Source organism: Carcharodon carcharias, chromosome 2 (assembly GCF_017639515.1).
Source record: "Carcharodon carcharias isolate sCarCar2 chromosome 2, sCarCar2.pri, whole genome shotgun sequence".
Lineage (NCBI taxonomy): Eukaryota > Metazoa > Chordata > Chondrichthyes > Lamniformes > Lamnidae > Carcharodon > Carcharodon carcharias.
Genome location: NC_054468.1, coordinates 165,100,574 through 165,127,261, shown reverse-complemented (window position 1 = coordinate 165,127,261; position 26,688 = coordinate 165,100,574). Strand labels below are relative to the sequence as shown.

The following is a 26,688-nucleotide window of genomic DNA, read 5'->3' as shown; positions in this document are numbered from 1 at the left end:
CTTCCGGACTTGACATTGAGTTCAACAACTTCAGGCCATGAACTCTTTGTTCCATCTTTACCCCTTTTTAAATCAAATTTATTTATTTATTCATTTATTCATTTCTATTATTATTTTTATCCTTTTCCCCCAACATAAGCCCCTCCCCCAACAGCCCCTAACACAGGTCCATCTGTCACTTGTTCTTATGTTTTGCTTTCAGAGTGCTGACCCTTGTCCTGTTATTAACACATTTTGCTATCTTATCTTTATGCCACTATCAGCACTTTCTTTAATCTTTAACACTCCCATTAACATTCCCTTTGTTCTGTGTCTATGACATCTTTGTCAAATTTCTCCTTAGCTCCCACCTATCTCTGACCTTCCATCTTGCTCCATCTGCCCCAGGCCCTCTTAAGCAGTATAAATACCTTCACATTTCCACTTCTGTTCAGCTCTGAGGGAGAGTCATACACACTCGAAATGTTAGCTCTGTTTCTCTCTCCACAGGTGCTGCCAGACCTGCTGAGTTTTTCCAGCATTTTCTGTTTTTATTTCAGATTTCCAACGTCTGCAGTATTTTGCTTTTAACTGAATGTATCCAGTGGAACATCTGAATCCACCTGGACCTCTGACAAAATATTCAAGCCTAATGTCCTCATTGTTTTAGTTTTTTGTGTGAAAAGTGTAAAGATGTGGAAGCAGTGAAGAACTTGATATTGGGCAGGAAGACAATTCTTTCAATCAACTGTTCATGGGATTGCTTTCTGACTGGTCTATGTGAGGGAATAAAGGGGAGTGCCCAGTGACAATGATGTGTCAATAGTGCTTTCAATCCTAACACTAAACCTAACCATAACACTGTTGCCAATAATGTTTTTTAAGACTAGCCCTAACCTAACCCCATTTAATTCCAGCCCCAAGTATCATACTGCAACCGTGACTTTCAATAGGCTTTATAAATAGATGCATAGAGTAATAAAACCCAATAAGATTTTCTAAAGCTATATGAAACAGTTCGACCCCAATATTACTATGGTTTCCAAATCTGGGCGCCCAGAGGATGTGAGGGGATGTGTTAAAGGGGTTGAGGGAGGGAGGGGGCGAGGTGGAGATAAGGGGCCCAGAAAAAAGGGAAGCACCAGGGCCCATGATTTCTTTCCCTTGCAGAGCCTAGGGGAACACTCTTGCTCCTCGTGTCCTACAAGGAAGCTAAACTAAATTACTTTGCTGGGCCTCATCTTGTTTTAGCAGCTGTTCCCAAAAGGCTTGGGCAGGCAGGGAAGCCATCACTGCTCTCCAAATCAAGCCTCCGATTAAAATGATAGATGAAGCCCAAATGACACCATCGGAAACTGATCTGCATATTTAGAGAGGGCCCTGCTGGGTTGAGGTGGGTGCCCTTGTCACTTGTGTGACAACCTTCGACCCAGAAGGAGAAGGAAAATTTGTAATTTCTTTCAAATATCTGTGGAATCTGTAATTGGTTTTAAGAATATTTGAAGTGGACATTTAATAGTTGGCATAAATTGTAAAGGGATCAATTGTAATTTTCTTGAATAGTAAGAAATATTGGTCCATGTGACCTGACAACACTTGACAATGAAGCAGTACCAACAGAAAGGAAGTTAACACATGAAAGCTGTGTGGTCAGACACAAAGGAGAGCTTCAGCAGTGGGGAGAACAGAAAATGCATATTAACTAGGAGCTGTGTGCGTGTAGTATAATTAAACAAGACAGACAACCAAAGATAGGATTAGAGTAGGGATTGTGAATTGAACAACTTTACTGCTACTGCTCATTTTGCCAGAGCCAACCATACCATTGAACAGAGTTTATTAAAGGGTTCAGATGAAGGAGTCTCTGGGGAACCTAGCTAAGGAGGTTCTACAGGAGTGGGCCATTCGGGTTACAACTGTCTCCGGGTACCTCAGATGGAATATGGCTGCTGGTGAATGTGGTCCAAGAGCCAAATTCATTGAGTGAGAAAGTGAGAGATCCTACACACCGGAAATTAAGTTAGAAAACTTTGGAACTGCATGTAGTTCGACATGTCTGCTGAGAGTGGTGAGGGTGCTTGTAGTTGTGTAAGATGTATCTTTGTTGCATTAACTGTATAAACTGAGATCTATCTTTTTATTTTAAGTATCATTTGCCTGTAAACTCATGGATAATTTGAGTTGTTTTTGATTCATGTTAAAGTAGGAGTATCAAAAAGTGAAATCTTGATGATAATTTCTTCACTGGGAGGTTGTTTGGTAAATTTGATTATTTTGGTTTATGGTTTCCCCACGGGGATTGTAACACTTCCAATTTAAAACATTAGTCCACTTGCTTGGGTAGGGAAGCATAGAAACATAGATAACCCCTCCCCGACCCTACTTCAACTCCTCTAGTTTCCGCCAGATGGAGGAGTTAAAACCAAGACCATCCTGACAGTTTTAAAAATGGATACTTTATGGTATTTGCTTGGTTTTATCAAGCCCAAGAAACTATTAAGTTATCTTTATAATGATCCATGTAACAGGTCATTGTGATTGTAAGAACTAAAACTCAAGGCAAACAAAATTTCTTGAAAGTTTATCTACTCTTCATTTTCTACTAATTCAACAGAGCACAGAGTGGGTCAACACAAGAGTTAATTTATTGTTTACACAAACACCACCTAATAAGTGGGAGGTGCCTGTGGTCACATAGAAAATATCACTAAATGAGAAATAGTATCTCTCCTAAACTGATAAATGGTTAAATTTTCTAAGTTCTTATGTCCCAAAACTGAAACAGTAAAGAATGCAAACAGCAATGAGACACTGAGAATCAGCCAGACAGCAGAAAGAGAGGACGATGGTTAACTGTCAATCTGTCTAACTAGTGATTAATTAGTTACCTTGGTACACAAAAGTTTGTATTGCAATTCCTTATTTCGGGTCCAGCAATGTTTAACTTTGTAACTAAAATAAGATGCTTTTCCTCCTTTCATGGCCATGCTACTTCATGACATATCCAAAGATGTCCAGTTGAGTGCTGAAAATGCAGAACTTTCTTTTCCAAAAATCTGCTAAGGCTAGGTCAATTGGAAATTTCAAAATTGATAGTTTTATGTTAGACAAGGATATTAAGGGTTACAGAACCAAGGTGGTTGGTTGGGCTTAAGATACAGATCAGGCTTGATCTATGGCAGAATAGACTCAAGAGGCTGAATGGCCTACTCCTGGACTAATAATTGAATTTTCAAATATTTGCCTCCAGAATGTACTGATGGGATGCTGTTGTTAAGAGCTGTTATAATAATAGGCTATGCTCCATTATGCCTTCAAGGTTCTCCCATTGACTTGGCTACAATTCTTTCCTCCAATGAATATTCCAGGTATCTTTGTAAGTAAACAGTAAAACTGTGGAGACCTTATTTTGAATGTTCCAGTAATGTCATTCTTATTGACATTCAAAATGAATTGTTTTAATTACATGTGGCTTTCAATTCACGAAATGTTATCTCTATAAGTTAAAATAACAATATTTTTAGTAGCATTTATTTAATATAGATTGATTAAGAAATCATGTTGCCTGTCTTATTAAGAAGCTTCTACTGTGTACAAGAAGCATAAGGGTAGCTGACAATTTACTGATACCTGCTCAATTCCTGTTTTACTTTCATGCAACATGTAAGTTGACATCTGCTTTGTTTCAGTAATTGCTCAAATAATGTCCAAACCCAGTGCAAACAGTGCAGCTTGTCCTAATTTTACAAACTTACATATACTACACTTTGTGATCTTCCAACTGCCAGTCATTTTTGTACTCTTCTGTGTTTCCAGCATTTGGGTGCTCCCATGTGTGTGACCATCATGCTGCTGTTACAACAAGGCATGTTGTGAGCCAGCCAGGCATCACTGTAACTGAGCAGCCTTGCATGTATGTGTTTATATTATTATTTATTAAATTCCCCAAAAATATAAGATATTCTTTAACCCTTTGAGTGGAGTGCAGGAGCAACTTTATATTCAAGTACAAACTATTTCTTCACTGAAAATTGTGTATTTTCCTAGAATACTGTTGTGTGGAGTATCAGATATCAGAAATGTATAACACTCAAATATTTCTCCTCAATCCCATTTATGACCAGCATAGAGCTGGATTACTCTAGAAAGTTGCAATGTCTGCCCAGAAATGCCTCAGTGCAGCGAATTAACAGCTTCAGACATAGGTACAACCACGGAAAGAGCTGGGGAGGCATCATTGGTCTGGGGCTTACAAAAATAGGGGGAAGTTGAGCGGCTGCTCCTATGGTTTCAGAGTGTCAGTTCCATCAACATGTATGAGCATCTTATTTCTTTTAGATGGTATAACTCTTCATAACTGAAACTTTAATGTGCTCACTGTGTCAATGACTTTGTAAACTTGCATAGTTGAGGCCATTTTTCATTAGGTTTAATCTCAACACAGAAACTGCAGCTAATCAGGTCGCTACTTGCATTTTAAGAAAACATTCTATAGTCTCCAATTGGACATCCTGATCATTATGCCCTGCAGTTCAGCATTTCTTTTGTAGCACTGTGTAATTTAAAATGCATGTTATTGAAGCACTAAAGCAAATAAATTACTTTGACAATGGCTTTGCAGTTTCCATACCACATAAAGCGTGTACATTATGTCGACTATTTTGATGACTTCGAGAGATTCCCTCCATGCTTTATTATTGGTATATTGAAAGCTCTTACTTTCATTCGTACTATTAAGGAGCCCCGTGCGATATAGGACAAAGAGACTCAAACCAAGTAGCTTGGTATATCTGGAAAATCTCACTCCGAACAGATCTGTAGTTTTTGAATAGTAGAATGTATAACTTGAATAAATCTTATTCTAATTTTCTCCAAACCCTTCATGGATATGCCTGTTACTTCAAACATGTGAACTAGGCAATGTTTTTAGACTAGTCACTGTGGTCTATTGCAGTGGAATTCCATTATCACTTAACTGACAGCTGCACACTTACACTTTCCAACTTGGTCACTGGATAGCAATGGGGAATGGGAATCCTGAATAATTATTTAGCTCCCCAGTTCAAGGTCACTGAGATCAACAGTAATTATCCATCCGAGATCAACTAACTGGGCATAGACCAGGGTGTCCTTGTTCATAAGTCACAAAAAACAAGCAGTCAGGTACAGCAAGCAATCAGGAAGGCAAATGGTATGTTGCCCTTCATCTCAAGGGCATTTGAGTACAGGAATAAAAATGTCTTGCTGCAATTGTATAGAGCCTTGGTGAGACCTCACCTTGAATATTGTCTACAGTTTGGTCTCCTTACCCAAGGAAGGATATACTAACCATGGAGGGAGTGCAACGGAAGTTCACCAGGCTAATGCCTGGGATGGAAGGATTGTTTTATGACGAGAGATTGAGGAAACTGGGTCTGTATTCAAAGAACAAGAGGTGATTTCACTGAAACTTACAAAATTCTCTACCGCTGAGGACTGTGGAAGCTCAGTCATTGAGCATGTTCAAGGCAGAAATCAACAGATTTCAAGGTACTGAGGACATCATGGGATATGGGGATAGCGCAGGAAAGTGGCATTGAAGCAGATGATCAGCCATGATCTCATTCAGGGGTCACCAACATGTCGATTGCAAGCAACTGGTGGCTCACTGTCTGTCAATGAGTAGCTCGCATTAAGATTTGGAAAAATAACCAGTAGTGTTGCAGGATTCAAGTCATATAATTATTTTTCCGCCGCAAGCTAACTAGTTCACCAACTTTTGTAAACGACACCGGTGCCTAAGTCAGCATCATGCCATAAGTGGGGATCCGACCGCTGTAAGTAATAACATGGGTGGCAATTGCAATCTGCTGTAAGTGATGATCAATACAAGTCGAGGACCATCTATACTAGCACAACTGTGCTAGCTAGCATGCGGCAGGAAAAATAACCTACCCTTGTTGACATCATGGACACAGAGGCAGGTCCATCCAAAAAAAGGCAAAAGATATACTATTTCCATCAAGAGTGGGAGAACGATTTTTTGTTTTCAAGCATTAAAGGTATCTGACTGACTCCATCAGTGCTGCCCTCTCAGGATACACATCAGCTTACACAGCATTGGTGGACACTACGCAGTGTCAAGTTTCACATTGAAATAAAGGTTAAGAATCAATTTTCTTCATTTTAAATATATATTTTTGTAATTCAACTGTAATAGCTTAATTATGTACCCTTATCAATCCATATATTTTCAATATATGTTTTAGTAGCTCAGGATATTTTTAATTAATCAGAAGTAACTCTCATTAAAGAAAAGATTGGTGACCCCTGATCTAATTGAATGGCGGGGCAGGCTCGATGGGCTGAATAACCCACTGCTGCTCCTGTTCCAATGAATAAAATTGAAGGTTCAGTGCTGTCACTTCTGAGTTGTGGATTCAAGCCCCAATCTAGTGGTTTGAGCACACAATCTAGGTTAGCATTTCAGTAATTACTGAGGATGTGCTGTATCATAGTAGCTGCTGTTTGAGATGTTAAACCTATCTGCTCTTCCAAGTGGACATAAAGATCCCAAAATTATATTTAATGAAAAGCAGGAAGGAGGTTTCCTTTCCAACAGTTGTCCTTCAACCAACATCACTAAAGCAAGTTCCCTGGTCATTTATCTCAATTTTGTTGTGTGCGCAAACTGCTATGTTTCCCTACATTATAATAGGTTTTTTAGCATATTTTCACACAAACCCTTTTTTCCCCTTTGGGAAACGACAGGGAAGTGGTGGAAGGATTCCCAGATTGATTATCAGCCTATTGAGCTGGATCATGAACATTTATTCCATGGCCAATAAGTCCCAGCATGGGACTTGAACCCAGAGCTTCTAGCCCAGAGGTAGAGACACTGCCATTGCACCACAAGACCTCCAAATTACAACAGTGACTACACATTAAAAATATCTGATTGGCTGGGAAGTGTTTTGGGATTGCTTGAGGTCAAGAAAGGCACTAAAGGAAAGCCCCACCACAATCCCTATTCCCTCAGCACTGATGGCATCCCTCCCCTCAGGCAATATCTCAGGCTGAACAAGGCTCACATGCCAAAAGTAAAATGTATAATCTTTGGCTCAGCATTCATTGTTCTCAACTCTGTCTGTACTTACTGAATTCTAGGATTGTCATGATGTTAAGTGATGTGTGATCTTATCAGTAACTTTCTCACTCCAGCCACTACCACCAGAATAACTTCCAAACAGACATTACCGGTACGCCTTAATTTTAATACAGCAAAAAAAAACTTTATTGAAAGGAATACAAAATACATGTTTCTGAATCCATGGTGACTCGCTGAAACAGAATACATTTCATAGCAGCATATATACACTGTCAATACAATGTCCAGGTACAGCATTGTAGAAGGATGACAAGGTGCTCAGTATTCTCATGGCAAGCTTAAATGATTGTTCAGAAAGATAATAGAATTATGATTGAAAAAAACAATTAGTCATTTTACAAGTTTATTTCTATGACTCTTTTAAGTGGAGAGCATTTTGTTTTGTTTTTACATTTGTGACATAGAACAAGGGGATTTCACCAGGTTTTAGCTGTACTTTATCATCATAGCAACACACAAATACTAAGAACATGCTGTAAATAATGTCCTTTTGATTTTGGTACAGAAATACTATGGATCATTCTCAGTTAATGAGCTGCCAATTATGGTGTCAACTGCAAGAAACTAAAAATCTGTAAATACAGTAGAATCCATGCGGATGCAACCCTGAGACCAGCATATTCCTGAAAGATGTCAATTGTTCCCATGTCCCCGTTCTGATTCTTACACTGTCAGTACTGGTGCAGTCAGATTTATCATGGCTGAGTCTGATCCTGTTGTCCATCTTAAAGCAGGATTCCACTGCATTTACCTTTTCGCAATGAGAAGAATTGCATCAAAAAAACTGTTTAATTTTGCACCCTCAATGGTGCGCCATTGCCTAATAAGTGGGAGAACGTGGGCTTATGCCTGGGAATCTTTACATGACAAATGGTGGGCAGTGAAGGGGAGGTAAGGCGCATTCCCCACAAGGAGGAAAGGAACATTAGCATGTGAGACCCCTGAGTTTTTCCATCACACACGCAGATAAACCTCCTTGCTGGCCAGTCACAGAGTGGAATCAGTGGAGTCCTGCTAATAGACTACTTGTCCACTCTCTCAGCCAGTAAGCAATGCACAGTGTAAGGCAGAACGAAGAGATGGAAGAAACTAATCCAAATAAAATGGGACAACAAAAATATTCACAAATATTCCCTAGAATATATACAGGATTTGATCCTGTCCACAAATAAAACGGATGGAATTTTACTCCCAGGAGCTTTTCTTTTCTTAAAAAAAAGCAGTTACAAAGAATTCCATTTAATTTTGACATTCCTTATTTCTACATTTAAAAAAAAATGTATGTGTACACAGTGCAGATTGAGAATATCATCAGGGGTACAGCATGGAGGAGATACCAAGCCCGCAGAATGATGGAATTGAATGAATGCATGGACAGCTGAAGCTGTAACACTCTGGGTTAATGATGGTATCAACTGATGTTAATTGAGCTCCGCACACTGTCAGAATCAGTAAATACTCCAAGACACTGCTCTGGAAGATGTCACCAGGACAAAATGCTTAAATAATTATAGTAAAAAAAACAGAAATAGCCACATAAAAGCAAGCATTCAAGCAATCATAGACCGATATGCAATGATTTGATTTTTTTTTTAAATGTTTTTGATGGTGAGACTCTCTCATTGACAACTCTCAATGCATTCATTAATTTTGTTGTTTTAAAAAAAGAGTAATCTGTCACGTTATCATGAACACTGTAAAGCTTGTTCGTTGGCCAGCAGGAAGGGCAGAGTGACCCAACTGCAATCCTAAAGGGGCCAATTAAGAAGGATGGAAAATGAGTTGTCAGGAATTTCTAACTTGCAAGCCAAAAATCCCTGAAAGGTAAAAAAGAAACAAAATCTGCTTGGCAGTATTCAAAAAGTGGCAGGTGTGAGTGCATGGCAATCATTTCAATAACAATTTAAATAGTGAGGTCATCCTATAAAAACTAAGCTGCTCTAAGCAGTTCCCAGAAGTGCTTACCTTCCCCCTCCCCCAGCAAATCAACAGTGTTCCTTTAAGGTTAGGGGAGGGGATGGTCTTTATTTCTTATATGCATATATCTTTGACACTAAATTTGTAATTTAGCTGCTAGCCCTATGAAAAGGCATTGTCCTGTTTATGTGGAATGTCTTCATTTGCTTTCATTAATCTGACGCTAGAGTTCAATGAACCCACAAAATTGCTCTCAGACATCGGGCTCTCTTGCATATCCTGCTTTCATTCCCTTCCAGCCATTCCAGTGTAGTCCCATACTAAAATCTCCATAAGAATTTGGAAATCTTACAGGATCCTATTAAATCCTATAAGACAATAAAAATCCTCTAAAATTCCTACAGGATCCTTTAGATTATTGAATAGGATATCCTTAGGGAATATTTTAATGGGTTCCTAACTACTGACAATTGGAGATGTCTCACTGCATTGCACAACTTCAAGTGTTACATATGAAAGTTTGATAGAAAAAACAGTGCTTTTGCACAGAGAACTTCTAAGGAAAAAGTGCCTTACCAGAGAGCTTCTTTATATCAAATATTTAACTGTTTTAAGTTATGAATCTCATAATTTTCAAGCACTAACTTTAGAAAAATTACATTACATTTGTTTCCCTTCAGAAGGGAGAATGTCCACATAGCTTCCGTTGGTTGGAACTTCATCAATGGTGCTCCATCCTCACCTTGCTGAGTGGGTGAGGCAACCTTGTCAGGTTTTACTCCAATGGCCCTGTCCATCTGTTTGTCCATCTGTGTATCACTGTGGCTGTAATTGAGACAGATAATAGCCGTAATACCTCACCTACAAGGATAAGATTTGGCGAATTAATAGACAAATATAAATCAAAGCAAATGTTTGAATTCCAGAGCTTTTAGGAACTGTTTTTAAAAAAAGTAAAGCTTTACAAATCATAATCATTAGCCAACAGTCTGTTCATTAATCATGGATAGGGAAGCCCATCTTCCAGAATTGCCCTGGAGACTCCAGGAATTGAAGGCTAAGTCACCCAGGAGAAAACAGCAGAGGGGCTTTAAAAATTGTATTTTTTAAATTCTTTGACATTTTTGTTTCACAGTTATAAAAATATTGGACATGGGGATAACGGTTTTTGACTGACGGTCAAGAATCATGCAACCCGGCATAGACTCAACAGGTTGAATGATCTCCTTCTGTGCAGTAATGACTCTATTGGGAATCAATCAGGAAATGAAGAATCTGTTTCTTTCCAATTAGTTTGAGAAAGCTCTGTACTGAGAATTACATTTTGGGCAATCACTGGCGAGAGTGTGGAGTCAGGGCAGTTGAAGACAAATGGTCATGCAGTGACACCTCCAGGAATATGGCCAACCAGAGCAGGCAATCCTGGGTATAGCAACCATCATATATCCAAAGCATAAACATATATATGATCTCTTTAACTTGGCAACAATCAATAGCCAATCAATTTGCTAGCAATTGGTCTGACACTACTGCAGTGTGATTCAGCAAAACTCAGCTTTCTTTTGCCTTCCACCTCTCGCAGGACCTCAGCTGCGACTGTCACAGGTGAGCCAAACTCACAAATACATCTGGTGCATCAGTAGGGCCACTGCTGAACCTCAAACCCTACAACAAGATAGACATGGTTTGTTTAATTCTGCTTTTGCAGTACTGCTTTCACCCCAACGTGCCACTGTGCTGATTGCATTCTCTGCATCAAATCTTACATAGATATATGTACAGATATATGGAACAAAATTCCAGCGTCACTCATGTTCAAGTTTGAGGTAAGGGAGTTTCAGTACTCTCAGGAGTTTAATCATTTACATGAGCTAATTTCTGACCTACTTTGTTCTGTGTCCAATTTTAGTTACATAAAATCACTCGTAATGAATGAAAACAGTCCCCACTTCAAACAAGGTATTTCATGGTTTATGCAGCATTGAATCCAACTCATTCTCCTCCAACAAGACGTACGAGGGGCTAAATTAGATAGCCCCCAAAAATGGGCATAGGGATCACTATGCAGGCAGCACACCAACTTTGTGCTGCCTGCTCATTTCAATTATCCAGCCAGCACTAACTGCCCTGTTCATTGACTGGACACATCAGCCAATATCATGAGTGGCTATAAAACCACATAAAGCTAGTCTGAACCTTTTAAAGGAGAGGTGCATTGCAGCTGGAGCAGTTGCTGGGAGTCATGGTTGAAGATAATCTGACCTGGGAAAGACAGGAATAGCACAACAGGCTTGCAGGAAATGGACTCCAACGTTTTCAGATGCTGTACTGAAGGTGAAGGAGGTGAAAAGGAGGAGAGATGCCTGTTATCCTCGGTGTTGGGGGCCCTCCTGACATACAGTCAAAATGCAGTGGGAGAAGATAGCCATGGAAGTCAAAGCTAGGTGTCAAGCCCTGTGGACCTGGATGCAGTGCTGCAAGGAGCTCGCATAAGTGGTCAAGGTGAATGAACGCATCTTCAAGTGTCACATCCTACTGACTGCTCCTCAGCACTGCTCAAATCCCCACACCCTCATCTCACACCTACCAACAATCTCTGTCAATCAGGCTCATACCTAACATTCTTGTGCTTCACCACAACCTCACACTCTGCACTGCTACAAGCCACAGCTCGCCTTGAACACACTGCAGCTATTCAATCATGGCAGCCACATCAGGCAAACAATTGCACAACACTCACTGATGTACTTCCCTCTTTCTTGCAGGACATGGTGGCAAACAACTGGAGTCAGCAGGAGCTAACCAGAGGGGGATTGGTGCATCCACATGTCCTAAGCCTGATGGAGGAGACAGTGCTGGCCATTATTGGGTGTCAATTGCTGAGACTTTGGCCAGTGGCAGGGCTGAAACTATTTAAGATGACGCTATCCTCACACCTAATCTTCCTCCTCATATCCCACCTCCATCTTATCCCACAACCTCTTCTGATTTACAAGCTGCAGCTGGTGTAAGTATGCATCTCTTACTTTCCCTCCTTACCACAGCATTACCCTTGTCCCTTTTCCCTTTCAGATACCTGAGATACACAACCTGGCTATGCAGTGGAGGAACACCAAGAAGAGAACGATGCTGAACACAAAGCGCCACCACTGGATTTCACGCTCCCACCCATCAGTTCAGATACTGTGTGTATCTTAAAGGATAGATTAAAGGCAGGATTTGCACATGGTGAGACTCTGGGCATAAGTGGGCTGCAGGGTCCAGGATATTGCAGGTGGAAGCTGGTACACAGGGTCCATGACAGAGAACACAGATGAGGACTTCAATTGGGTAGCCTGCAGAAGAATGCTGACAGTACAACAACTAAATGCTCACTGCTTTGGAAAGCCTGCTAGAAAGCCTGTGATCAATGCAAAAAACAGGAAAGGGTCCAGCAACAATTTGGAATGGGGTTTTGCATACTACATTACATATTGATTGGCTTCATGGTTTGCCTGCTCTGTCTGCCTGTGGCAGATGCTTCTTCAGCACCTGAAATGATGGCCAACTCCATTTCCACACTAGTGGACCGAGTCATGATGCAGCATCTGATGGCTGAAGTCTCACCTGCCACTGCAGCACAAGCTGCAACCACTCACCATAAATCCTGCAATCAAAGCTCAAACTGTCATGCAAGATCAGACCACTGTCATCATTACAGTGTGCAAACAGACTTGTAGGGTATCACAACAGTCCAGCAATCTGTCCTCCACATATTACTAGGATTGCCGAGGCGCTGCCCCCAGGGAGTGGCAGTGACTCCAAGGAGCATGGATCTGCTGTCCTCCCTCAGGAAGGCAGCATTCGTGCTCATGCCACTGCCACTCTGCCAATGTCCATGCTGTTGCCTCTCAGCCAGACAGCACACACTGCTGCTGCCCATCCAGATGATGCAGTCCAAAATGGGGCCTTCAAGGCTCAAAGCTGCTTGAGCACCTAACATAACAGCCCCCTGTAGATTTCTACAACTTTAAACAACAAAAGAAAGCATTAAACGCTTGTAGAATCATAGCAATAGCCAGAAGAACTCGATTAGTTATCAACCTGGAAATAGTGCTGATCCCTTTAAATAGTACAAATTGAGGGGGGGTGGGGGAGAAGAGGGAGGGTGGTTCTTCTTGCTGCTGAACCCACTCAGCTGAGAGAGTTTAAGAAAGGGTATTATCTGAAATGTTGAGCTCCAAAATGGTACTGCTGGTGTCAAATCAGCATTACACACTGATTGACATCATGATTTATCTGCTCTGCATAGCAGACACTCCCTGTGCAGGCACCAAAACCTGCATTAGTATGGTGTCTGGCACAATTCATCCCACAGGTGTACATGCGCACTACAGACTTATGAGCTCTAAGTGTACTTGTAGCACCCAAAAAAGGACACAAACAAGCTCAATTTTTCTTCCAAGATCTGGGAGTAAAAAAAAGAGGTGACTACTTTTTCTTCACGCAAAACTAAACAATTCAATATAAAACAATAATTGTTTTGTAGATTGCACATAAAGACCACACAGCAGATTGTGCTGGATGGCACGATCTATTTAACTTGCTGTAGTTTGTTTGAAATTGAGTTTGAAAGGCTGAGAGCTTTCAAAATGGACATTAGTTGTTGAATGTGTCATGATGATAGCTTCAAGCAAATGTCTCATGATCAGTTACAACCATCCTATATCTTACTGATGTACTACTTTGCTTTAAAATGATATCTTAATAGAGCATTATACCATTCTCAATGCAGCTCAGAGCCCGAATGCAGTGCTTATTTCACTAATTGCCTTTTTTTCAAATCCAGTAGTTGAATTCCATTGCGCTTTTGAACTGAATAGCACAGTTAAATACTTAATTTGTGAAAAAAATTACAGAAACCTGAACTATTTGATTGGGGAAAAAGTTGGAAAAATAATACCCACAAATATAACAGGACAGGTATGGTGGCAAAATTTGATAGCCCTCAAAGTGGGCATGGGGATCATGATGTGTGATTTACCCAAGGCCTTTCCTTCTGATGCAGACAGCATGCAAACCGCTTGCTACCTGCCAATTGAAATGATAGTGCCGTGCAGCATCGTGCTAAACATGATGTTGAGTTGCTGCACAAAATGGGCCTAAACTCCTATCTGACCTAGCTTTGTTTAAAGATCTTGTGCCTTTATTCTGGATTGCCCCACCATAAAAAAAAGTTTCTTTGTATCTACCCTATTAAATCCCTTTACCATTTTAAAGGCCTTGATTAGATTATCCCTCAATCTGCTAAACTCAAGAAAATACAATCCAAGTTTCTGCAAACTGTTATAAGGTTGTTTGGTGTCTCACTAAGGGGTCTGGAGGCTTGTATGACTGAACATCATGTTTATTAACAACTGATACCTATATACATCCCCAAAATATAGCCCTCCATGGGTATGGTCTTCATGCTGGATTCTGCTAGACTTGAGTGCACACAGTATACCATCATGTGACTCTCTACATCACACAGTGGGTGGCACTGTTTTCTGCAGCCCCACATTAATCCTTGCTTTGCCCGAACACCCTTTGACTAAGACCTCCCCCCAAGTCCTTACCCAAATATATTTACAGTACAATCTTCTTTACTTCCTTGCTACCCCTTCCCCCCACCCCACAAAGTCTCTGACTTTATAAATTCAGACAGCCTGGAGGCTTCACAATTCTTCCAGATCTCGTTCTTGTCACATATGGAAGAATAGTAGTCTCAATTGTTTTGGATTGACTGGTCAGTTTGCTGTTGAAATTGTAGTACTCTGTGTTTCCGGTACCTGGTTGTCTCCATTTGATTCACTTTCTGTGCTCCTTCGAGTTACATTTCTCTTTATTGACAACCCATCTGCCTTGTTTGGACACTGTGGGTTTGTCCCATTCCTTCTGAAGGGAATGCTTACTCCATTCATTCCTAGAGTGGACTTGGATTTTCCTTGAGGTCCGTCATGTTCTTGCTGGACATGACGTTTCAAAATGGAACCTTCATTTACATTTGTTTCACAATTTCACCCAAATATTTGTTTATCCTCTTATTTTCTAATCCCTTTTCAAACATACAAATCTTTTCATTCAGCTCAGCAACTACTCTGGTGAGTTCAATTGTCTTTGTTTCAGAGTTATCTGCAAATCCTTATTAACAACTTCAACAAGATTAACAACTTCACTTGGGAATTCAGTCTTTTCAGAATATTTCTTCCATGGTCATTGACTGTTTCTTAAACTCATTTAATTCACTAGTTAGATTATCAATCTGTTTCTTAGCATTTTCCTTTTCTGCTTTTAAAGTCTGGACTTGCTCTTCCATACTGCACATCTCATCATTCATGCTATTCAGATTAGATCAAAGTATAAAATTTTCATTAGTTTTGTTTATTAATTCTGCTTTCAAGCAACTGTTCTGATGCATCAACAACTCTTTCTCCTGTTCCAGGCATTTTTCACGATACTTAATAGATACTTTTGATATTAGAAGTTCATCAAGTTCTAATTTTTCAATAGCAAACTCATCTTTCGTCAGTGAAAGTTGGTTCTCTGCACCAAAGGGTTTCCCTCAGCAAAGTCTAATCCCTCTGCGCTATCCTTCAAGCTCACAATCTGTAATTGCACTTCTGCCAATAGTTTCTGAGACTCTTCACGCTCCTTTCGCTTGGGTAGGCTGCAGAAGTGGCTGGTAACTCTTTTTCTGACTGTCAAATTGGAGCTGCAAGGTTTCTGCTTTCTGTTGCTCCTGTCCACAAGAATTCTTCATCTTCGTCTTTCCCTCTTGCAGTTCCAAAACTCTGTTGTTCAGTGATGTTTTCATTGTCTCAAAATCTTCAACAGGGATGTACCGTAAACATGTTCCCTCTTTCAATGTCTGGATGACTGATTGCAGCCTGGCAATTTCCTCCTGTGATCTTTCACTTCACAGTTGAGCTCTGCTTACCCTTTCTTGTATCTCTTGGCTTCCTCCTGGAATATTGAACATTGCTGAGTCTTCAAAGCCATCTGGGTCTTCAGTTCTTTTAGAGTGACGTTAAATTCATGTTGCTTCTCTTAGTGATTTTCCAGAGGAACAAACTTTGACCTTGGGGATCCTTGTAGTATTTGAAGGTCCTTCAAAAGGTTTCCCTTTTCTCTGTAAAGCTCAATTGCTTCGTCTTGAGTTTTCTTGTAATTCAACAGATTCTCCTTGACTTCATTCTGCTATTCTTCTAATCTGATGATCGAGACAGTCTTCATTTCTTAATGCTGCCAAAGGATTATGTACTCCTTTTGCATTTGATCTTGAAGGACAATCAGCTGTTCTTTCAAAGGTTTATTTTCTTATTGACCTCTTGCCAACTTGCTGTGATTCAGTGCATTGCTTTGTCGCTACTGATATTTCCAATGCAGGTTGCTCTGAAGTAGTATTCAACATCTTTTTTAACCCCTCATGTTTTTCCAAGGACATGTATTGATTATCCAAAGAGTCTTTCAAGGCAGAAAGTTCTTGGAGTACATTTTCCAACTGCTGTTGTGCCTAATTGTATTTCTGGTTGAGTTTTTCCAACTCCTATTTTGATTTGGCAATGATAGAATTCAGAGTTATTTCCTTCTTGTGCTTTTCTGGAGATACGTACTGAGTCTGCACAGGATTCAGATTTCCGCTTATTGTATTCTTCTCAACATTCAATCTTTCTGTTTCTTTCAAAGCCTCTTTGTACCTTTGTGACACCTCAGAAATTTGTTTATTCAGATCTTGAACAGTTTGGTTCCCTTAAGACTTTAGTTTGTCATGTGTTTTCAAAGGTATATACTCTGCTGGAATCTTGTGTTTCAAGTCTTCCAATTCAGCTTTGATATAAACATTTCAGATCTTATTTAATTTTCTGTTTGCAGGGTTTGTTTCTTTTGAATTACATCAGATAGCTTTCCTTTATTCACAGCCAGCTGTTCACTCTGCACTGTCATCTACTGCTGTAGTTTGGGTAATGTCTTAGGATTTTCAAAAAGATATATTTTTAAGGCTTCTGGATGGTTATCTGCCTCTCTGGCGCCATCTTGTGGTTTGCTTGGATATTTTCATTTACCCTTTCATAGTTTTACTTGGCTTTTTCCATCCCTCTGTACGATCAGCAGTCTCAATCACTTAAATATTAAAATACTTGTCAAAGGCTTTTAATATCTCATCAAAGCTGGCTGAGGATTCCTCAAAGCCTTGCATCATCAGTAAATACACGAAACTATTAACTTGGACTTTTCATGTCGTCATGATTTAATCCTTGAAGTCCTGGTATCCTTCGGGTGAATCTGTGCTGTATCCCTCCAAGACTATTATATCCTTCCTGACATTCGGTGCCCAAACCGTAACATAGTGCTCCAGGTGGGATATGACCAAGACCCTGTACAACTAAAGAATCACTTTGTAATATTTATATTCCAACTCCCTTGAGATAGAGGCTGCATTCCATTTTTCATTGCTTTTTGTACAGGCTATTATTGATTTGCACACTCAAAAATCTCCTTCCTTATGCATATTTCCTAGCCTCTCACCATTAAAAATTATTCTGATTTCTTAAATCCCATTGTTTCTCCATTTTATTATTATAGTAAATCCACTAAGTTCTTCCTCTTGACTTATATCCTTGTTCTCCTGGTATTATGTCCCCTTTGTCCGTTGTGAAAACAAGTGCACATTAGTCACTTAGCAAGTCTATCTTTTCCTTATTATTGATTATAATCTGTCTTCAATGGACCCACATTCCTCTTTGGCACCCCCTATCTTTCAAAATATTGAAAATAAAACTTTTGCTATCAGCTTTGATATTTCTTACAAGATTTTTTCCATATTTTCTTTTTGCGTCTCTTACTTTATTTTTATAACATTGTTACTTTTTATAGCCTGCTGGATTGCACTTTCCCTTGCATGTGTGTCATCCATTCCTTTTCACTTGATATTGTCTCTTCCCTCAATGTTGACTCTGGTTGCTCAATTACATAAGTGGAACCTATACCATATGTGGGTCTGCGCTGATTTTGTATTTTACCAAATAATGCTTTTAATAATTCATACATACTAAATGGTATACTAGCCATGGGGTCAATATATTATTTTCATCTAATCATTTTGTAGCATAAACATTATTTTAGAAAGTTATTTCAACAGTACAAATAATATTTCATGAAATGTTCAAGCTGCTGTTATTAATAAAGAAAGAAGGATAAGCACGCAACTTAGGAACAACACCAGGAGCAGGGCCTAGTTCAATTGGACCTGATTACGGCCAAGACCAAAGCCAATCTGTTCACTCTCTGCTTCTCAGTAGCAGTAAATAAAACCTGGTTCTATGCTAACCGACATCTACTACTATTTTCATATGGCGAAAGTAAGATAGCCCAATATAGAATCAGGGCAGAATTTCCTGCTCCTGCCAGCAGTGGGAATCGTGGCAGGCAGGGGCACTAAATTTGGCGTGATGCAAAATGTCAGTTTCCCACCGGCACGAAATTAGTTTGGAATTTTATTCTCCCAACTTTGATGGGGGGGGGTTAAAGGCGGATCGAGTTGCCCACTGACCTATGTCAGGGCCCACATTTGCATCTCATTAATGCTGATTAAAAGGCCAACTCACTGGAATTACGTCCCCCCCTCCAAATTAAATGTGCCACCAGCAGATAATTAGAATGGTTTGTTTCCTGATGAGTGGTGTGCACCTGGCAAGCTTCAGTTCATCCACAACTTGGAGGTCAGTAGACTTTGCTCTTACCTACCTTTAAGAGCATTGCTTAGAGAGATTGGGTGCCTGTAGCACAAGCTGCACTAAGGCTGGGCACGGGAGACAAGACCAGCGGGGTGGGGGGAGACTGAGGCAGGACTGAGGGGGTGGGGGTAGTGTGGAACACAAGATGGGGAGTTATTGTGAGGCAGAGGACACAGCAAAGTTCAGGGAGGCATCTGGATCCTTCCTGTATATTGGGAGCTGAAAAGTTATGTTGGGGGGTATTAGATGGTCTCAGGGTGGGGGATGGCCCCAAAATGTAAGGGTGCATGTGAATTAGAGAAGGGTAGGCGTCAAGTTGACGCCTTGGAGACATCAACATCAAAGGGTTCAGGAGAGAAGAGAAATATCCAGATGAACAGTAATGGGGTCAAGGCTAACAGCGGATGGCTGGATAGCAATAGGAGGAAGGGGGATTAAGAGGTGGTGAGTATGGAGGAGGATGGGAGGAACTTGGTGGGTGATAGGGGGAAGTTGGAAGCTGATCTCACAGGCGAAAGTCAGCAGCACCATTTTTGATCTCACCTAAGAATGACGCAGTTCGAGATACAAGCTAAAAAAATTCAATCAGGAAGGGGTTTTTGGACATGTGGGAGGAGTTCAGCACAGCAATTTTTAGCCAATTGCAGGAGCATCTTGTGAGTGTCCTGCTCAAACCATGGAGAGCATGGCTCAGCTGAGTGCTGGACTCGAGGATCAAACGCGCAATGAACAAGCTTGGCTCCTTTACTAATGGTGCGCATTCAGAGGAGAATCCATTAAGTTTAATTGCTATGGTGCATATGGTCTTAATTGGCATCTGATCTTTACAGACACATGTCAGAATGGATGTAGGGTCAAACAATCAAGGACCATGTCAGCTGCGCTAAGGCAGCATGGGCCCTACAAACTTCAATGGTCCCAGTGCACTGACATTCAAGGCACCATGCTAGCAATCAGGACATATGTGCAAGGATTGGGTATGAATAGTTATTGTCAAAGTCACTGGAGGACAACCACCAGTAGTCTGTCAGTGGATCCTCTGACTTGGGTCTTTTGACCCTAATTAAGACCCTCGTTGTGAATGCGCCGTTACATCTGAGGGGGATGCTTAGCCATCTGTCATCATCCAGATGATATCATCCTGCAAGGGGCTGCCTTGGTGTGCAATGTACAGACTGAGGGCAGGTCAAGGGCTAGAGACTGAATTCCTGCCTTGTATATGGAGGGAGACCGTTCAAGGGGAACTACCATTGATTGCTCAATTGTATCCATTTACAGTTACAAGGAGTAGTAGAGAATGCAGGCTGCAGGCAATGCAACCTTCACGATAGCTTTGATTAGAATGAGGGGAAGAAGGGCCAGTCACTAATTGGCACAGCTCAGTGAAGACCATTGCCATGAGGAACAAGAGCCAGTGAAGCCCGAGGAAGACCCAGATGCCAACAAGGAAGGGTCGAATCCATGAAGATATTTGGCGCGAACAAGGGCCTACAGAAGATAGAGTTCATATATGGAGATGAGTGAAAGACAGTGCCCTAGGCACCTTTGCTTGCTAGGGATGTGGTAGCTCATATTTGCCACATTCTCCAAGAGGAACTCATGACACATGGACTTGGAGGGCATCCAATGCCAGTTGCTTTGGAGGTTACCGCCGCACTGACCTTTTTTGCCTGCAGATCCTTCCAGGGCTCCACTGGGGAACTTTGCAGAATTTCACAATCAGCAACGCACAAATGCATAAGGAAGGTCACAGATGCCCATTTCAGTAAAGCTCACCATTATATGCAGTTCCACATGGATGAAGCAAGGCAGGCTGCTAGAACTGTGGAATTCACTGAACTCTCAGGCTTCCCGCAAGTGCAGGGTGCCATTCACTGCACATATGTGGCTTTGAGAGCTCCCTGGCAACAGCCAGTGAGATTCATTAATAGAAAAGGATTTCGGTCTCTGAACATTCAGCTAATTTGCGATCACAGAAAGCAAATCCAGCATGTTTATGCTAGGTACCCAGGGAGCTCAAACAACCCTTACATTTTGAGTCACTCCCAGGTGCCAGAGATATTTGAGGGAACTCGGCACAGTTGATTCCTTAAGATAAGGGATACCCCAGAAGATATGACTAATGACATCCACAGAGTGCATCTGAGGAGAGATACAATGCAGCACATTCTGCAACAAGGTCCTTAATAGAGCAAACAATTGGCCTCTTGAAGATGCGTTTCCAATGTTTGGACCAGTCATGCAGTGCTCTCCAATATTCAGCACAGAGACCATCTCGCGTCATCATTGTTTGCTGCAGCCTGCACAACCTACTGCTTGCAAATGGGGATGTGTTGCCACAGGGAGACATGGAGGAGCTAGATGTCTCCTCAAACAAGGAGGACACAGGAGGGTAAGAGGGCAAGAATTCAGATGAGGCAAATGAGGATGCCACTGCAGGGCATGACGCAGCAGACATGCCCATGACAACTTCATAGCTGCAAGATTTCAAGAGGAATAAGATGAAGAAAAGTTTCCATGACTGAAGTTCTCTTCAGGCTTTGATGCAGGAGACAAAACAAAACCTTCTTTGTCAGCATCAACATATCACAAAAAATGATCAAACTCACAATAAGTATGGAGACAGCATAAGTCACCTTCATCCCTAATGATGGGGTCATCTTGGGAAGGCGCAGTAACCTAGGGAACGTGTGGCCACTGTGGAATGTGATCAGCACTTCACTAATGTACCCCCTTAAGCAACTATACATCATGCAGTCCTTTCAACCATGGTGTCACCAAGTCAGTGGGCATGGCAGCCTTCAAGCAGCTGAAACACCATTGCACACATGGATGCACATATGCCAGTATGACAGCAGCTTAGCAAGGTGGCACTAACAGGAAAAACATTCGTCAATGGTTAGCATTTGACTGTCTCAAGAGAGAGCTACATCCGGACAGCACCATCTCTCCAAATGCCAGCTCTCATGGATGAATAATGTAGAGGTCTCATCTTGCTCTGAGCCTCAATATGCCCTCAGACATCAGGACACAATGAGCTGTTACTCCACAGCATGCATCCAAAGCTACGAGTTATGTCCACATTATCCTCACACAGAGGCTCAGTAGGACCACTGTTTGATTATTTATAAATACTCATGATCCTGCATTCATAGGAAGCCTGCCAAGTCTACGTCCTGCATTGCCTTGACCTCTGGGATAGATGTGGCCCATTCAGTATTGACACCAGTAGTCAATGACAACTTCTAGGCAGCCATTCAGGAGCCAAGTAAGATCCTCATTAAGATGAGCACACACCTCTGACATCACACATTCACTCCCCCCTAGCAGACATTTCAAATGTCATCAAGTGGAGTCTGCTTCCATTGTTCAATGTCATGTGTGGGGACAGTGGGAACTAAGAAAAGAATAATGTTCAGCTTTAAACACAGAGACATGCTGCAGGGAGGCATGAAAGGCTGTGGTGCTCAACGATGAATACTACTTTCCCCAAAAACTCTCAGTCACAAAATAAATGACGTTGCAAATTACATTTTGGTAAAAAAGACTCTAACATTGGTCAGGACTAATACGTGTTACATTCACAAACTACAGACTCCGGTGCAACAGGATCAGGATAATTACTAACCTTCATGACCAATTCTCATGAGGCCAGATAATGCCTGCCTGATATGCAAGGGTTACATGCATATTGTCCAGACATAATGTTCACATATGAAGTGCTTTTGTTCATGTTGCAGATGTGGAAATAAAGGCTAATCACTGTGATGAGATTGAGTGAGACTTAATGGAACTGAAGAATCAGATGAGCAGTAATTGGGGGGATCATTTTGGACCTGTGACTGAACGCAGAACCTTGCATCACATCAATTAGAAATTCAACACCTGAGACTTGGAGAGGGATAAATATTTACAATAGTGCAGGTTATATACAGTGAATGAACACCCATGCCATTATTGTGCATTCAAAACTTCTTAATTTTTCTAGATCTACTGCTACGTCTAGGTACAGCCCGACACTCGCAGCAGAGGTGGAGGCAGCCTGCTGACTGCTATGCCCTGTTGTCTGAGATGACTTCTGATGGCCCAAGGCCTGGATGGCTCCAGTTTGCTAATGGTCTCCTGCTCCTCGGCCTGACCTACTGGAGTTGGTGGGGTCACAGACAGAGGGGATTTGGGGAGGCAGGAGTGTCCTAGGTGGTACTTCTCCTCCTTTTGGATGCCTGAGGCCTCTCCCTGGCTCCTTGACAAGAAGGAGCACCTGTAGGGAGGTCCCGATGCCCCATCCCCCTCTCGCCAAGCTCCAGCTGGAACAAGCCCATGGCTAGAGTGATGGTGTGTAGTCTGAGCGCAAATCTGGAAGAAACTGCTGGACGTGGATCTCCAAGGAGGCTGCCACCCTTCTCATGGAGACTTCGATGCGCTCACGTGCTGGAGCCACATCAGACAGATGTGAATGGACTCCTCCATCCTTCGTTCCAGTCTGTTGACGGTTTCTGACAACACTGCCCGATGTTCCCCTGACTGTCTGCATCTCCAACATTTCTCTCAGGGCCAATTGCAGAGGCTGTCATCAGACATGGACTCTGCAGGGGCCTGGTCTCCAGCAGTCTTCCAAGTGTTAGAGACCTCAGCTATCACTGCCTCTGCCTGCTGTGGACACACATCTGTGAGGTGATCACCAGACTGTGTCCCCTAGACTGCTCTAGAACAAGGACTCACTGAGCTGCGTGTATCTGCACTGGTGGGTGCTGATGAAGGATGCAGGTGAACGTCTTCCTTGGATTGTTCCTCTGTCTCCTCATCTGAACTGCTTTGGGGGCTGGAGCTCAGGCAGGTGCTGCAGCTCTTCCTCTGCCTTTTCTTGCTGATGGCTATAATAGAGAGAATAGATAATTAGTGATCGACTAGGCCAGTTCCAATATTATGAGTCACTCACACTCATTGCCCCTGTTGTTGATATATACTGGATGGACCCTCACTGGCTAGTTGGGGGAGGCCAATCTTATCTTCTACGCGGTTGCGATCTCTGTCCTCTCCAGCAAGCTCTGCTGCCTGCCCCTCGTGGGAGAAGACTGTCCTGAGCTCTGGGGCACCCCTCCAGTCTTCGTTCTCTCCCCTTCTTGTCCTGCATTGAGACAGATGGATTGACTGTGAGCACTATGGATGAAAGAGTAGTTCAGAAGCATGCATACCTGTTGTGTCAGCTGAGTCCTCCCCAGTAAGAGATTAAGATGCCGTTTGTGCAGGATCTTATATGAGATGGTGATCTTAAAGTGGCTGGCAGACAGTTACTTCCAGCCTGACCTTCTATTTTGCTCCAGCTCTTGCACAGTATAAAATCCATTGCATTTCTAGCCCCTTTTGGCTCTGAGGAAGAGTCATATGGACTCGAAACGTTAGCTGTTTCTCTCTCCACAGATGCTGCCAGGCCTGCTGAGTTTTTGCAGCATTTTCTGTTTTTAATTCATTGTTGATGTCCCATCTGCTAGTAGCATGTGACATCCATGTGGACTGTAACCCTTAGACTGCCTAATGGCTTTATGAAAGTGTGAGTATGGAGTGATTAGAAGTTTCACTCAGATAAAAACGGAAAATGCTGGAAAAACTCAGCAGGTTTGGCAGCATCTGTAGAGAGAGAAACAGATTTAATATTTCAAGCCCAATATTACTCTTTTTCGAAAAGTGCCATTTACCCTGGTGGGGCGCATTAGACTATTCATCCTCTTCCTGCACTGCAGGGCGGTCATTTCATGTTTCGCACGGGCGCTGATCTCCCCGGTGACCTCCTCCCGGGCCAGCATTCTAAGGCAGGTGGACCCTCAGCTCCCATCCTGGGGAAAGCGGACCTCCCGCCTTTCCTGGATGGCCTGGAGGAAAATCCCCAGGGAGGCCTCACTGAACCATGGAGCAGAGGGTTTGGTTCTTTAGGCACCATCGAGAGCCAGAGCAAAACAATACACCTGATCTGCAGTGAGCGCATGTCTGTCCGGGTGCCATTTAATTATGGTGCCAGGACCTTTGACTCCATGAGGTAACAGCGGGATGGATGAATCCCTGCTGCCTCCCTCCCAATCCCCCCACCATTAGATTCAGCGAGGTCCTCGTTGATGCATAATTAATGAGCTGATGATGGGAAAACTTGGATTAACCCAACCTGCCGCCAACTGGAGTCAGGCCAACTTTCCCGCGCACCACCGCACTTAGTCTCCAGAATGGAAAATTCTGCCCTTAAGATACACATCCCAGAATAGTCCTTCAAGAACTGACTTTAGTTGTGCCATTAATTGCATCAGTGGCTCAGGAAAAATCAGAAAATGTGTTTATTTTTGGTGAAGGTAGCAGTGACTGCAGTTGTGATGCCTCCCACAGTTGAACATCTGGTATTTTGCTGCCTGTGTTTTAACTCACACCAAGTCCTGTTCCCCTATCACCCCTCTGCTCATTGACCTACAGTGACTCCCGGTCAATCAATGCCTTGATTTTAAAATTCTCATCCTTGTTTTCAAATTCCTCCATGGCCTTGCATCTCCATACCTCGGTAATTGCCTCCAGCCTCACAATGCTCTGAGATATCTGCCCTCATCTAATTCTGGCCTCTTTTGCATCCCCGATTTTAATTGCTCCACCCTTGTTGGCCACTCATTCAGCTGCCTAGGCCCCAAGCTCTGAAATTCCCTACACGTTTCTGCCTCTCAACCTCAATTTTCTCCTTTAAGACTCTCCTTAAAACCTAACAGAGCAAGCTTTTGGTCATCTGACCTAATATGGCTCAGTGCCATACTTTGTTTTATAATGCTCTTGTGAAGCACTTTGGGACGTTTTATTACATTAAAGGTGCTATATAAATATAAGTAGTAGTAGTTGTTGATACTATCTAGGATAAACATGAAGAATGGTGAATTAGGCAAGATATCAGTGAGCTGCCAGCTCCGTTACAGCAACACCTTGCATAATGCCTTCAACATAGTAAAACATCACCAAGGTGAAAATGGACACCGGACAGCAGCTGAAGAGGGTTAGGTAAGGTGACCAAAGGCAAGATCAAAGATTTAAGTATTGGCAAGAGTTTTAAAGGTGGAGGAAAGAGGTAGGATGGCAGAGGGATTTAGAGATTGGGATCTGGAATGCAGAACCAAGACACTGAAGTCTCTGTCACTGGAAAAGAGACATGGGCGTCACTGGAAAGGCCAGCATTTGTTGCCCATCCATAATTTCCCTTGAGCTGAGAGAGCAGTTAAGAGTCAGCCACATTGCTGGGGTTTGAATGTGTGAGTCAACCAGACCAGGTGAGGATGGCAGGTTTCTTTCCCTAAAGCATATTAGTGAACCAAATGGGTTTTTACAACAATCAATGATACCATTACCAAGACAGACTTTATACTCCAGATTTATTAACTGAATTCAAATTCCATCAGCTGCCGTGTTGAGATTTGAACCCATGTCCCCAGAGCATTAACCTATCTAGTGACATGACCACTACACCACCATCTCCCCTGGATGGGGCGGGGCAGGGAGACAGGGGGTTAGTGGTGGGAGCCAGGTGACATGTCCCTAATATATGAAAGAAATCATAAGCTATGTAAATCAAACTTTATTCTTTTTAGCTTAATTAAAAATGAATGTTGCTGAACCAAAAGACAGTTGCCACAAGTCACCTGATATCTGGAATTGTAAGGTAACCACTAAGATATTATATGGATTGCACTGGAGACATGCCCTGACATGTTGCTCATGGAATCTCACACCTGAGGGTGTTAAGGTCCATTTCAAAAAGGAACTATTGAAAGAAAACAGAAGTCATTTTTATCTTTACTAGCTTACCCCTCTAATAGAGTCCAAGGGTCTACCAGAATAATAACCATCCGGAACAGGGTCAATAACATGGAT

The 26,688-nt window shown here is 42.0% G+C and overlaps 1 protein-coding gene across 5 annotated transcripts in view; it reads right to left on the bottom strand.

Annotated features, from left to right (window-relative positions):
- Nucleotides 1-7,228: 7,228 nt before the first annotated feature.
- bcl11aa (BAF chromatin remodeling complex subunit BCL11A a) overlaps nt 7,229-26,688 on the bottom strand; it is a 216,121-nt gene continuing 196,661 nt past the window's right edge. For all 5 annotated transcript variants that reach the window (XM_041174107.1, XM_041174113.1, XM_041174133.1 and 2 more), the window contains one exon: nt 7,229-9,904. Coding sequence is in view for 1 of the 5 variants with exons in the window: in XM_041174133.1 (XP_041030067.1) it covers nt 9,860-9,904 (45 nt within the window). In the remaining 4 variants the exon portion in view is untranslated. The remainder of the gene's footprint in view (nt 9,905-26,688) is intronic.